The sequence below is a fragment of the Lissotriton vulgaris genome, chromosome 8 (genome assembly GCF_964263255.1).
Source record: "Lissotriton vulgaris chromosome 8, aLisVul1.2, whole genome shotgun sequence".
In the NCBI taxonomy this organism is placed as follows: domain Eukaryota; kingdom Metazoa; phylum Chordata; class Amphibia; order Caudata; family Salamandridae; genus Lissotriton; species Lissotriton vulgaris.
The window spans coordinates 104225466-104241406 of NC_141696.1; the positions used below are offsets into that span (position 1 = coordinate 104225466).

Sequence of the window (15941 nt, forward strand, 5' to 3'; positions counted from 1 at the left end):
TTAACTCACAACCCAAACCTAACCACAACTATAAGCCATCCCAGACTTCCCAAATCCCAGATCGAAACCCAACAACAATTTTGACTCTCTAACCATAACATGCATGCCAATATTAACTGTAAGCCTAACTGTAACCCTAACCTCCAACTCACTCCTAGCTCTAAAGTGACTCTCTACTCTAGCCCTACTCCCAACTAACCTCTACATTACCCTAAATCCAAACTTAACTCTAACACCCCCAGTCGAATCCTAAATCAAAAATGAATTTCTACTTTAGCCATAGCTGCAACCCTAACATCTACCCTAATATTAACCATAATCTATAAAAACTATCCTAAACTCTAACCCAACCATTAGTTTAACTCGAATTTCAACACAAACCTGAAACTAACCCTGATCCCAAATCTAACCACAACAACCATTCCACCTCAGACACTAGCTTTAATCCGATCTATAACCTACACTCTAACTCAAAACCTAACTGTACCCCCTAACTTCAAACTCACCCTTGACTCCAAAGTGAACATCTACTCTAGCCCTAATCCTAACCCTAACCTCAACCATAACCCCAACTCTAACCATCACCCCCTCTAAACCTAACTTAAAACTGAAACACCACTTTAGCCCTAGCCCCAACGATAATCTTAACCGCAGTCTTAACTCTAACCTTAATACAAATCCATCAGTTACTCTGACCTCAAACTTAGACCTAATTCTATCACTAACTCCAGCCTAATCCAATATCATCCCAGTGTCAACACTAACCCTATTTCTTACTCTCAACCTAACCCAACTCTTCATATTGATGAATTGGCATTTATGTGGTGATATGTTAACTTTGTGAAATCGCTATGCAGTGTTAAATCAGTGTGGAAGTGTTGAAGTGTGTACAAACAAACTAAACAAACGTCAGTTTAAATAACTTTTTAGCACATATAGTTACAAAAACAGCATTTAAAACCAACATAAAAAAGATGACAAATTAACATGATATAACAGCTTTATAACGATGATTAGTTGTCAGAATGTTAAACACAAACACACACTTCTATTACAAAAAAGTGTCTTCACAAACTTTTTAATCAGTTCTAGTCAACACCTATGAGATTATTTTCTATGGAGCTAATTTGTTCAAGTGTATCAAGATTTTTAACAACACTATAACAATTCTCACGAGAATTGATGGCTGTGTGACAGAATATCTTGGAAACAAATATTGTGTCAAAAATATTAAGGACCAAAATATGGAGAAGGTAAGTGCAATGATGTAAGCATAGATTTACTATTCTTAACTCCATACCTACATACCTATATATATATATATATATATATATATATATATATATATATATATATATATATATATATATATATATATATATATATATATATATATATATATATATATATATATATATATATATATATATATATATATATAATATATACATACATATATATATATATATATATATATATATATATCCTCAAGGTATGTAGGTATGGAGTTAAGAATAGTAAATCTATGCTTACATCATTGCACTTACCTTCTCCATATTTTGGTCCTTAATATTTTTGACACAATATTTGTTTCCAAGATATTCTGTCACACAGCCATCAATTCTCGTGAGAATTGTTATAGTGTATATATATATATATATATATATATATATATATATATGTAGAGTTAAGTTTGCTTACCCATTGACAGTTACCTTCACAATATTTTCGCCTTCAATATTCTTCACATGATATTTTCTCCACAAAATATTTTTTTCCTGATATTTTGTGTGAACACCAATTTGATTTCATGCAAACAAATAAAATGTGCAACTCATTTTCAATCTGGAATCTGAATTTCCCTTTTTTCTGGCTTCCCAAAAGAACCTCAAGGGTGCTCAAAAAATGAATGTTCCATATAATAACTGAATGTAAAACAATTTGTTGATGTAATTTCAGTAAAGAAATTTAGGCAAAACCTTTCAGTTTGCTTTTGGGGGAGGCTGTCAGAGCATATGCAGCTAGGGAATCAGTTTATGTAATGTCAGACCTCATACATACTTCACACTCTCTTTTATTGTTTTTAAATGTAATATCTTCAGTGAAGACCAGAGTCCTTCCTTTACCACCCAAATGTATTTTGCTAGAGTGGGTTGCATCCTATTTTTCACTCCAATTAATTGATAGGTAAACTAGACACTGTTCAATATTCTGTCACATATACTTTTCTTCATTTTGCTTCCAATTCCTCACCATGCCACAACTTTCTCTTGTCTAGGACCACATCCATTTGCAAGGGCAACTCTCATCCACCCACTTCCATACACACAGTTAACTACTGCTGTAACACATGAGGTTTCTGCTTTTTGACCCATCACTATCTGTTCACAAAATATAACAACATCCACCCGCCAAGTTTCAAACCACACCCCAAGATACACTGTTGAACTTTTAAGCCAGTTAACTGAGATCTGAAGCTTGTATTGATAAATCATATACTTCTGGGCAAATTACAATATTCTGAGCCTCAAAATGAACATTTACATAATGCATAATGTATGTACAGTGGAATCATGTGCTGTAAAATAAGCACACACCTGTGTCATCTGAAATGATATTGTCTCAATTACTTATGCTTCCTCTCTTCTCATCTTCTCTGGTCTCAGAAGATGCCCAGAAGCCATAGTGTTCTATGTACAGCAACTCATATCTGAAATGCCTCTACTGCAATAATAAACATGTTTTTGGGGAAGTGGTCTGCTGCTCCTGGAAGTAAGATCTGCTCTTTGTCACATTTGTAAAATAAAACAATAAATCATTGGGCCCGATTCACAGAATGCACTTAAGACTAAATCCTAAACTTACTACTATTTGGTATTCACAGAATGCACTTACTACTTTTGGGATTTACAGAGTGAACTTACTACTTTCGGGATTCACTGAAGTTACTTACTACTTTCGGTATTCACTGAATAGATTTAAGACTACTAACTTTACGTCCGCACTCGGGCCGGAAATTCCGGCGCGGGGGCCGTAAGCTCCGCCCCCAAGCCGGGAACTCCGCCTCCGGGCCGGAATTTCCGGCCCGAGTGCGGACGTAAAGTTAGTAGTCTTAAATCTATTCTGTGAATACCGAAAGTAGTAAGTGCATTCTGTGAATCCCGAAAATAGTAAGTTCACTTTGTGAATCCCGAAAGTAGTAAGTGCATTCTGTGAATACCAAATAGTAGTAAGTTTAGGATTTAGTCTTAAGTGCATTCTTTTAATCGGGCCCTTTATATATAGCAATATCATTAATCACTGACCTAATGTATTTAAAAAGTGAATTGGTAAGTCCTAAGCATTAGCCCAGACCCTTAAGAAAGAAAACAACATACCAGGAACACAGAACATTCACCTGACCATATATCAGAGACACTTCGGTTTAACCGGGAACATCTTACCTCCGGTACAGCTCAACAAGGATGGTAAATGTGTTAGCTCGGGCAGAGACGTTAAATCCCAGCTCGCGGAGGGTTGCAGGCGGGATCAAGACACCTTCTTCCACCAGGATCCCCAGGCTGTACAAGCCCTGCAGGAGGGAAATGGTGGACAGTTTATGTTATGGTCAGTCTTTTCTGGGAAGGGACTGGGCCTTGTAAATATTTTATGAATGTACAGGAAACTCACAAGTGTTAACCTATTTTGCAAGGTACTCAAACCCTGGAACACACACTTCCTGCCCTGGGAGTGGATTCACTTACATATAATATTATATATAACTAGCTGTATGCAAACATTCAGAGCTGTTATATATTAATTGGTGTAAGCAAAATTAATGTGCAAACAGGGTACAATGCATAAGCTTTGGAGGTGTCACTGTCTCCTTCAGGTGTCAGTGGTCAAATGATTTGGACCTTCAGATGATAGTGATACAATGATACATAACTTCAGACATTAGTGCTGCAATTATCAGCGTTTTCAAATGATCCTGAACATTAGATATTGACAGTGTAATTATCATTATCTACAGACAGCAGTGATACAATAACCCTGAACTTCAGACATTAATGTTGCAATTATCAGGGTCCACAGATGGCAGTGATAGTATGATCCTGAACTCCAGATATTAGCAATACAATTATCAGCACATGCAGACAAGGTGCTACAATGATCCTGAACGTCAGAAGCTTGTGCGCAATTATCAGCATCTACAGACAGCAGTGATATCAAAAACACCTTGAAGTGCAAAAACAGCATAACCACAGAAGAACATGCAACACGAGTTCAGACCCCAGATTCAATAATAAAAAGACTGCACTTTGCATGTCGCCGATACCTCAGGAATAACAGCACCAGAAGGACATGAGGAACTGCACTTTCTCACTCCTGTAAGTTGCATCATATTCAGGTGTCACTTAACTCCTTAGCTGCTTTGAACATTCCGCGCCAGTGCAGAACGTTCGAGGAAACGGGCGGGGCTGCGACGGCCAACGGTCGTTCGCAGCACCAGCCAGGTAGTGCTCCCGTCGGCCGTTGGCCAACGGGAGCACGGAACGGGTTAAACAGTGACAGGCAAGACTCAGAAGCCCAGCAAAGAACAATGAGGGATGGCAAAAGAAGCAGCATTAGAGACCATTTAGAAGGAACTGACCACCCTGAGACCATCCAGGATAAGGAGGAAAACACAGCAAAGACATCTATAGATGTTCTCTTTAAATAAACAGACATAGCCTCCTTTAATGCTCGCTTGATAGAGGCAAAGGATAGACTAACAAATATAGAGCAGAAAATGGCGATAGATACGGATTGAGACCAGGACGACTGCTACAAACTGAAAAAGATCATAGAATTAAAAGACAGAAAACGCTGTGACAACCTTTGATTTTCAGGGATCCCAGAGAAGATGGAAAGCAATAGCATGCTAACTTTCTTACTCTGCTTCATTCCGGAAGTCACAAAACGGAAATGTCTGTGTCCACTGGAGGTACAAAGGGCCCAGAGGGTCAAATTTCGATATTTCACATTGCAAAAAAAGTCTTTCAAGGGTACCATAAAGCGATGACTTCTGTTCACCCTGGAACAGAACAATGGCAGGACTACTGCAACGAAAATTCAGGTGAGCATCTCTCAAAAAAAGATGTATGTAATTGGGTAAAGAAATGAAAAAATATGCTTGAGCAAAGACAGTTCAATGGGGCAGTAAAGGCCTAGGGCAGCCCTTATCAACTCCTGCATGTTCCTGAAAACATATCAGCGCAAACTTTATCACTGACTTACCTAAAGATAAAGGTTGTACTGCTATTTTAGTAGTAATAGGCATGAAGAAGGGACACTTGATTCCCTGTAAGCAAATACTTACTGCCAGCCTATTGGTGAAACTTCTGTTAACCAGTGTATTCGCCAACTTAAATGCTACAGACTTGGGATCATGTTTTAGTTATCTAAGTCAATCACCTGTAAGGGAAGAAGTCCACACTTTTCTTCCCGGTATGAGCCCAAGTGATGATCTTGGAAACCAAAGCATCATTATGGAGTCTCTATAGATGATGACAGTCTGAATACAGTATAGCATCAATTATTAACATGTACGGCCAATAACCAAGGACAGCATGCCACAAATTAAGTCTTTGTAAGGGTAAATTCTTAATATCTAGGGTTACTTGAATATCCTTGTGAGTCATTGTTGTGATCTTTGAGGGTCAGACTGTTCTTTAAGTGGCATTCACTCTATCCACCCACGAATTGTCTCTTGCAAAATAAAACAATTTACAAAGTTCCTGTGAGGATGACTTTTCCTCACAAGAATCAGTTGGGGGTGACTATATATTGAAAGTAAGATTACTCTACACAAAGCCCACAACTGGGGTATCTGTTAATGGTTATACTTCATATACTTTCGAGATTAAGACAGAGACTAGGTAAGGCTGGCTACTCTCTCCTCTATAATGCATTCAAGTACTTGAGCCTTCAGTGATTCCCACCCACTAAAAAACACAGACATAATAGTTATACTGGCAGCTGCGGGAAAACACAAAGCCCGATTGTTATACTGATGACATGTTAACATTATCAGCCTGGTGGAATCCATAGATGTGGGGAAAAGTTCAAGTGATAATTCTGAATGTTTTACCTCAGTTTCTATCTTTGCAATGCTCCCACTCTGAGTCCTCTCACTATTAATGATCAATGAGGAATTCAAATTTATTAGGTCTTTTATTTGGAAGGAACAGAAACTGCACCTGAAAATGGCTGAATTTCATGTGCCTACTGAGAGTGACAAGTTATGTTTTCTGCACTTAGGGCCATATGCATAAACACATTTTCCCATGGACACAGAATGGGCAAAACCTTTTAATGCATCTGGTCCTTAGAGACATATTTTAAAAGAGCAAATGTGCAATATATGATACAAAACACATTAGAAACTCTGGTGTGGGTGAAGACAGAAAACACGTATCTGGGCCAAGAAGGGGGCTCCGATTACTTTAAACAAAAGACAACCCGAGATTGAGCTCTGTAAAGCCTAGCTTACATGCAATGACAAACACTGCGCACATAGAAACCTAAAGGAGTATACATATGGGGCCCCGGTATAGGGTAGTGTTGTCAATCAAATTAAATAATCAAAACCAAAGTGCTCCGAGTTCGAGCTGCTACTTATAGAGGGGAGGCAAACACATTTGTGAAAGTACAAACTGAATTCAAACTTTGGGCCTGGTTTAGATCTTGGCGGTAAAGGTCCCACCCTCACTTTTTCGATGAATGCACCACGCACTGACTTGGCGGTCCACCTACCCTGTTTAGATTTTGGCAGGTGCATGGGCAAAAGACCTCCATGGTGCTGTCGCCTCCACCAGGAATCTTCATCCGTGTTGACGGCGCCATAGACAGAAGCGACTGGTGGCGTGAGTTCAGTCAAGGATTCTGCCGAGCTAATTGCTATGTGTCTTTCCGTCGAGGAAACTGTGGCGGGAATACCTCCTACTTTGAGTTGGTGAAATCAAAGGAAATTCCCTCTTGTACCCCATCGCCAGGTCCCTCCTTTGCTGCTCCAACTCAACCATAACACCAAACGACTCCATCGTTGCTGGGATCTAAGGTAAGCCACTGGTACAATTGTCCTATTACGATTCGTGTGTTGACAATCGCTGTAGCCCTGTGTATCTTTTGCATTGCTCTTACATGCAATATTTTTCTTATGTATAATGCATTGGTGTTCATTTTCCTACTTATCAAGGTAAAGTGAACACACCTATATTGGCACTTAAAATAAATTTCGTTTTTGTAGTGCTTGGGAGGGTTGTGCTTGTAGTGCCTGTGAGTGTGCATTCAATAGTGTGTGTATGTTATTTGTGCGGCATGCAATATGTAACAAAAAGGGGCCTCACACATTACCCACATATGTTTTTGAGGCAAACACAACATATATGTGTGCTGAAACAAAAATAAGTAGTACCTACTAGTCTCTACTTCACCAGGGACTCACTCCATCATGAATCCGTCGCCTGAACAAAGCTAGCACAACGGGGACATCTAAATTGGCTCAGCAGAATGCTGCCAGTCTGACGGGATGGAGCCAGCAGAGCCACCACACATCTAAATACTGTGGGCAGGTCTCGATCACCTCGACTGAGTACTGGAAATCACCGCCAAGGATGGGCGGGTGGTATACCACCAAGATCTAAACCAGGCCCTTTCTCCTGCTCAGTTCTGGGATTATGAATGGCTGAACCGATGTATTTGGAAATAGTTAGGTTCATATCCAATTATATTGTCAGAATCTTTGATTTTCAAGTATTTAGGAATGTAGGGGAGTTATAAAGGGGTGGTCTTGGGACCATACGAGTTATTGGCAGGTTCAGTTCTCTCCAAACCAATAGTTAGACAACGGAAAGAGTGGTGGTTGCTTAAATTAAGAGCTGACTATACAGATGAAGGTTTGTTGGACCGAATACTGAACCATGACACATTCAAATAACTAACTTGTGGGCATTTTACGATCTTGTATAAATGGCACTGGTTTACCAAAAGGTTAGGAGATGCTGGGATAAGCCCCAGAAGGTAATGCTGGAGTTGTACTCAGACAAGCATTGACATATGTTTTTTAGGTTGGTCAAAGACCTGTGCTGGGGCCTGGTGACGCACCTGTGGATCTTGCTGCATTGCGGCGTCTTTGTACATCTTGATTGCTGTAGTGATGTCACGTTTTCTCTTGGGGTGGGCTGTGTAGAGCAAATCTCCCATTTTAATCTGGGCTAAAATGGAGAAGCACAAAGGAACATTATTGTAGCAATCGTAATAAAAAAATATTCCGAGGCAATCAAGGTCAATGCTGTGTATGGCAATCTACAAAATTAAGTGTGTAGAATCACAACCAAAGAAGGTGAAAATGTAAATGATCACTCTCTTGAAGTAATATACCTTCACATCTTCAGAAAGCATGTAATATAAAGTTATATATGGTTTGGTATCAAATCAGCCTCCTTTACTGGATCTAATCTTTCCTTGCAGCACACATTCCATCCCAATGTATACATTCTAGTCTTATAACATGGTGTCAGAGACAATGATTAGCTCCATACTGTTTCCTTACTATTGTCATATACATCCATATATCTGATTAGACATATGCAAATTAGCTTTGGTTTTGCTCCATTAGGCCCAGCCCAGTCTGAACTTCCAGACAGATGGTCAGACTTCTTATGACATTTATACCAGGTTTGAGCTCCTTCCTGAACTTGGACAGATTGATCTAAATTCAGAGATTGAGTGGTAGCGCATTCTGGGATTAGGGCACCTGGGCAAGTATTAAGGACAGTATTCCAGGGATGCAACAGGAATGTGCACCCACTTTCTGCCCTGCTGGACACCTTGTTATTACAGAAGGGGCCGCAGGCGCTTGTGAGGACCCTTTTGTAATATAGATAAACATGTGCCGGCATGAACCTAAGAGGGTGTTTCCTCATTTATATGAGGGCATTGCCCCATGCAAATGAGAGAACACTTTGGCTGTGAGCATGTACATTATTATAGCTGAGGCAAAGGAGCTGTAAGGAGGTGCTCTGAGGTGCATATTATCAAGGAACAGTGTTAAAATTATCACCACTTTAGCGGCAGGAAACTGCTGCTTAAGCGGCGATAATGGGCTTGATAATATGCCCTTGTGAATTCCCATAGCAGCCCTGGTGTTAACCTGGGCTGCTATGGGAATTCAAAAGGGCGTATTATCAAGCCCAGTATCGCCACTTTAGCGGCAGTTTCCTGCCGCTAAAGTGGCGATAATTTTAATGTCGTTCCTTGGTAATATGCCCCTGACTGCGCACCACAAAAGAGGAGGCATCCAGTGAGTGCACCCCTGAGGGCTCCCCTTGAAAGGGAAGAAAAGGGGTCCCAGGGATCTGCCCAGGCACCTGCAGGTAGCGCCGTCACTGACTATACATGGCTGCTGGAGAAACACTGTTATCCTTTGAAAGACAGGCAGCATTCCACCTGTTAAGGTAAGACGGATTGATTGGTTCAAACAAGGCGCCCACCATATAGAGATCCCTTTGGCACTGAGAGTAGGCAGAAATCTATGTGGTAACGATTAAACGATAGAGCCTTTCTTATAATTGATGACACGATTAATATTAAATTGAGCTCTCATAAGCATCCATGGTCTCACCTTATGTAGATTAAGCATGGCGAATTTTGCGAATCTGGCGTTCGCGAATTTTGCGAATTTGCGAACTCGCAATCCGCAAAATCCGCGAATTCTCGCGAATTTGCGGATTTTTTTTTTGTGTGCGCAAGGATTTCTGCCAGTTCGCAAGGATTTCTGACAGTTCGCGAGGGTTTTGTACCAGTTCGCAATTGCGAACTTACATGTCGGCTCGCAACGGTCACGATTATGTTGTTTCTACGTCTGGTTCATCATCACAGGTTCCCAGCACCCTCTGTTTCACCCCTGCCACCCTCTGTTTCACCCATGCCACCCTCTGGTACATCAATGCCACCCTCTGGTTCATCATCACTGTAGATTATGGGGGGAAAAAGCAAGAACACCTGCCTGCTTCAACTGACATGAATTAATTTGGGGTTGATTTATTAATGTGTCACTGTTTTAAAATTCCAGTCTGGCACCTGCTTCCTTATCTGTAATTTGCTTTCTGTTGCAGTGAAAAAAAAATTTCCAGGACCTTTGTGGCCTACTTGTAGCTATTCTATGAGCCTGCTGTGAGGGTCAGAGCAGGGTCATACAATTGTTGCAACTAGCAACTGAACTCTGGAGGGGCCCTTGTCAGGAAGCACTACAGGGAACGGTTACTAATGATGAGTTTGAACTTTTGAACCTGCTTTCACTTTTGCAAAACTCGTTTTTCTGCAGAACAGCATTACAGCAACTGTAATGCCCCAAAAAAGCTTATATGAGAAAGTTGATTTCTAATCCAAAAGTTATCCAAAGAAAATCAAAAGGCCTCAAATCCACAAAAGTGCAGGCAAATGTCAACCTGAGGAGTTATTCTGATAAAAATCATCATTTTCAGAAGGTCTATGCTGCTTGCTAGTAGATTTCTTGTGCAGAATTGCAATTTCTATAATTTCGCGAGTTCGAGATTGTTGCTGCCCGCCGCACCTACATGTTCGCAATTGCAAACTTACACCGCACGCCGCAAAATTGTATCACCAAGAAAAAAAAATCCGCTGCGTGCGAATTTGCGTATTTTAGGTAAATTCGCGAGCGTTCGCGGATTGCGAATTTACAGAAAATCCGCAAAATCCGCGAGCGTATCGGATTTTCCGCCCATGCTTAATGTAGATACAGTATCCTGGTTCATTAAATTCCAGTATAACGCGTACATGTCTGAATTGCATAGGAACATTTTGAAATTCCAGCGTTATCCAACTCACCCCAGCGATGTCTGATCTCCTATCAATGTTCAATTATGTTTTTAAGATATTGAAAAATGTGCAATTTAATCTGTTTGCCATTTAAAAGCATATTAACAGATGTCTTGATTCTAAAGACTCCAGGCTGTGTCTATTGGAACAGTGAGATGAATAACTCAACAAGTTTTGTTAAATCAGCAGCTCTTGTATAAAATCATATAATTAGTTTTAGAGATAATGTAGACCCGGGTAAAAGCTACGTTTTCATTATGTGCTTTGTAGAATGCCCTCTTCCCTACTAATCTCATGGTGGCAGCTTTATTATTTAAAAATGACAAAAAAGCAGCTTTCTGTAGCTAAACTACAAATCCTACTGACTTTTACCATGTGTGGCTAGTTTGAAATTCTGTTTTATGATCATGTGCACCTCTGCACTTTACTTGTATTCACATTACATTTGAGCGCATTCATCCTTAGTTGCTATCTTCAAGACCACTCTTGCAATGTTTGTAAATTATAACTGATTGGCTCCTGATTGTAACAACCCTATTAAAAATCTTTGGATCGTCTCAAAGTGAGGACGAAATGCTTATTGGGTGGGACAGACACTCGAGCAGAGGGAAACGCTTTTGAATCAGCAGCAAGGAAGTGACAGAAACAAATCCATTCACTCATGAATAATGTGCATACCCACAGTACTCCATATGGGCCCTATTCCAACAGGTATGTTTGCATGTGTAGATTTCCTTACATGTAGATCTACAGCTACACCTGGGTTGGAATTCATTATTTTCATTTGTAGATTTACACCAATAAGTAGACTCATGAGGCTTCACCCACTTAAATGAGGGAGTGAAGACTCCTTATCATAGGATTGAACTTACAACAGAAAAAGCACATAATAACTGTATGCCTGTTTGTGGAAGTCTCTAGGATGGAACTCTCCCAACAAAAAGTAATAAGGAAATTTGAGGATATTGATGTTATTTTTTTTCCTTTAATAAGGAAAATAATAATGCACAACCTATAACTCCTTTTCACTTAGTACTATCACAGTTACCAGGTACAACACATCTGTACTGAAAGTTAGCATATTATTCCATTTTAACATAATGAAATATTATATTTATTTACATTATATTTAAATTAAATATACATTTTCCTTCCCTGCCCCTGTCAATATCATGGAAGAACGTTTATTTGTGATTTCAATTAACAAACACTTTCATTCACAATGTGTTTTTTTTAAGGTATTATGCATAATAAAAATTAACACTTATTTTTCTTTTTTAAATAAGAAAAGACTTAAAATAATTTAAATAAAGTGTAATTTAAAGTTACTTAAATGTATTTATTTGATATGTTTCCCTATGTTATATTGTTATTGCCTACGTCCATTGATTTTGTTGTATCTATGTGGGTTTGTGGTTTATATTCACATGTCCCTCACTGTGCCCTTTCTTCAATTTTTCGGAACTCCATCCATTGTGTAACAATTATAACCCATTTTCCATCCCATCCCCTTGACTGCCCACATTCACTGTTTAATCCTATGCCTATATGTGCACAGATTTCTGCCACCTTGGTGGATAGTTCCACAGAAAAGATAGAGGCGGAGATCGTCCACTGAAAGTATGTGAATTGCTTTTTGCCGTATGTATGGTAGTATTACTGACATAAAGCCTCAAAGGGCCGACTCCATCTTATAGAGGCCAGACTCCATATTGACTAGTAGAAGTTGGCATTTTCCTGCACTCAAACAATGGAAGTCGTCATCTTTGCTGATCTATGCAGAATCATTGTCATGTCTGCCATTAGACATAGATGTCCCCTGACGTTATCTTTCCAAGAACTGAAAGCATCAAGCAGTTTGATTGATGAAACAGATACAACAATTAATGCCACATTTGTTTGGAACACATGTCTACCTCTGACCATGTCAAGGTTAAATAACAATAGATACAGACATATACCCAAAATAACGTAGTCCTTATCGACGTCCTTTTACCTGATTTGTTGATAAGGAAATGTCTGGAATGCATACCTTGATACACATAATCCATGTCAGACATTCCTAAACTTTTGTCAGAAATTCCAATTTATGATGAGATTTATTATATGAGGATTACCACTTGACCACTTGTCGGGAGAGGTCCTTCCCCCAGATCCTAAACCGAGAATCTGCCAGAGACGGTCTCACCTATTGCCAGCCTTCTTTGCACTTTGCAGATGCTGCATCCTGCCTGACGTCTAAAGCTGATAAAGAAGACTCCCGGAGGAACATGTGCTAACTGCAATCACAGCGTGTGTTTGCCCTTCATGGGGAACGCTGTCTTCGCGCCTCCGCTGTCAACAAGGTATGCAGTGTGCATCTTCTCTCTAAGAAACTCTAGTCTGCAAGATGCTCTGCCTTCCATGCGCTCTTAGTGTAGCACATCGAAGTAAATGTTAGGTTTTAGATGACATTTAAAAAAATGCTAGAAGTGAACATTTTATTTTCATTATTCATAATACCTTATTGATGTTCTTATAATATTCTGTGTAATAGTTTTAGATGTACTGAGAAACATATTATTCCTGTAATAATAAATACTTTTTAACTACAAGCGTTCATTCTTCTTGGAACAGTGTGTGTGATACTGTGAATAACGAAATATGATTTATTGCTCTTACCACAGTGCCCCAGATCCCTTTAGTGAATTGTTAGTAACCCAAATGTCAATTACACATCGAATAATGTTTTGCAGGGCTTCCAAATGTCTTTCACATTCATCGCTGGTGCATTTGATCCAAGTTCATCAGTGTCACCCATGGGGGAAACATACCTTGTAGAGTTACAACAACGTCGTATCTTACGCAACAGTACTTCACATTCTCTTTTGTGAATAGTAATAGTATTGTTTTGTAAGGCTCACATTAGGCCTTCAAATAGAAACAAAGGCACCCCTTGGGTATACAACCTTTACAACGAAACTTTTACCATGCACTACCATTACAACGCAGTCATTACAACGCAAACCATTACAACGCATTGCGCTGGGGGGGCGCTCTAGGATATGGAATAAGTTTAATTTACTATCCAACACCTTCCCTAGTGTCCACGGGGACTGGAGTTGGAATAGTAAATTAAACTATTCACTATCCAGCACCCCAAAGCGCTATGCGTTGTAAAGGCATGCGTTGTAAAAACCGCGTTGTAAAGGTATGCGTGGTAAAAGTATGCGTTGTAACGTCATACATCCACCCCTTGATCAACATTTGGGTGGTCTGGGAGAAAAGGGGAAAACACTAACTGGAAATATATGGACCTCCCACTCGACCACTCACTGATTCACTTCGGCCACAATTGGCTCCATAGGGCTATCCCTCAATAATGCAGAAGCAAAAATTTGTCTTATAGTAGAAATGTATTATTTTGTTTCTTTTATATCTTTTTCCATTTTACAAAAACATTTAATAAATAATCAAACCATCGTAATTTCATTTTTTACAATCATAAGAATTTAAAGAGGCATTGTATTAACTCTATTCAGTAGACAAGTCAAGGATAAATAACAATAAATATTTACACAACTGCAAAGTGCTTCAAAAATGTCCCCATACCAAATTCGCAGTCATACCAACCTCACATGCAATCGAAACATACCAACCAATCTCATACACACATCACAATACATTGATCAATTTCCAGCTACAAGTTACCTTGCAAATCTAAACCCGTGGTGAGTAAATCTTCGTTGTTGTCCACATTAGGCCTTCACCAACAGGCAGCTAAAGCACTCCATTGGCGAGACCTTATAAAAGTACCAGCTCTGTGGATCTGTCCACTGCACTTAACAGCGAGTAGAATGTTTCTCAAGTGAGTGGATTCTGATTAAACTAAAGGGATGCTTTTGCAGTCATTCGAGTCCCAGAATTTAACATTTAGGGTTGAAAGTGACAGCTTGCGTCCGCATCAGCACACGGGTATGTATGTGAAAAGCACCTCTCTATTTTTCAGTCTGCAGTTGAGAGGCAGTTTGGTGCTGGAGGTACAATTCACTCTAACAGACATCTCATCGAGAGTGGATGGTAGCTAGGAGCCCAAACAGAAGCCAACCCAGGATGTATCAGAACCCTTATTTTCTATTATATTATATTGGTGGCCTGCAATGACCAAGGACCAAATCATACATGTCACATTGCCTGAAGTTTTGGAACTGACAGGGGGAACCAGGTCAATATATTTGATGTGAGATGAAAAAGCCATGCATGACATGCTCTATATGAGAAAATGAAACAGACCAAATCACACTATTAAATTTTACTTACCAGCAGTATTTGCTGAGCATCTAAATGCTTGGTTACATGTACTCCAATAGCTGCAGCTTGTCACAGTTATGCAATAATTACCCCAAGCAAAATGTATTCAAGATATTTATTCAATGCTACTTTTTTCTTTTAACCGATTTTTATTTTGCATTTGACACAGCAATGCAAATGAAACATTATGGTAACACTGTGTATCGTCAGGAATACTGTAGCAATCGTTACTGACATTCCCTGCAAATACCCTCCCTCTTCACGAAAGAGTCCTCCCACATACTTCGTAATTCGTAAGCACGGTCGTTATCTCCAGCTTGACCTACTTCTCTCCTGTGGGGACATCTGACAGGCTCCAGTATGCCCATATTCATTCCAATTTTTTTCCCAGTTGCATGGACAGCCCCTGCCCGTCATAGACGGTTCACTCTGCAGCCTGCACCAGTCCATGTCTGATCTCCACTCTTCCACACTTGATGGTTAAGTCAAACCCCACCCCACCGACAAACAATATTTTGTTTTGCCACGGCAAAGCCGAGGGTGGATAGTATTCTAGGGCCCGATGTAGGTAGCCCTTTACCGATCGGAATTGGCCGAAAATACCGATTTTCGGCCGTTTCCGATCGGTAAAGGGCTATCGAGATGTAGGGGCACATTTTCGGTAATTTTACCAAATCGTTATCATTACCGAATTGGTAAATTTACTGAATCGGTAATATTTACCGATTCGGTAATGATACCGATTAGGTAAAATTACCGAAAATGCAATGTAGGTAGCCAATGTTCCA

General features: G+C 39.7%; 1 protein-coding gene across 1 annotated transcript in view; it reads right to left on the bottom strand.

Annotated features, from left to right (window-relative positions):
• LOC147693543 (protein sel-1 homolog 3-like) overlaps positions 1-15941 on the bottom strand; it is a 413447-nt gene that overhangs the window by 13630 nt on the left and 383876 nt on the right. The window contains exons 21-22 of the mRNA XM_086933234.1: positions 8128-8237; positions 3444-3571 (exon numbers count right to left, since the gene is read on the bottom strand). Coding sequence (XP_086789360.1) covers positions 3444-3571; positions 8128-8237 — 238 coding nt within the window. The remainder of the gene's footprint in view (positions 1-3443; positions 3572-8127; positions 8238-15941) is intronic.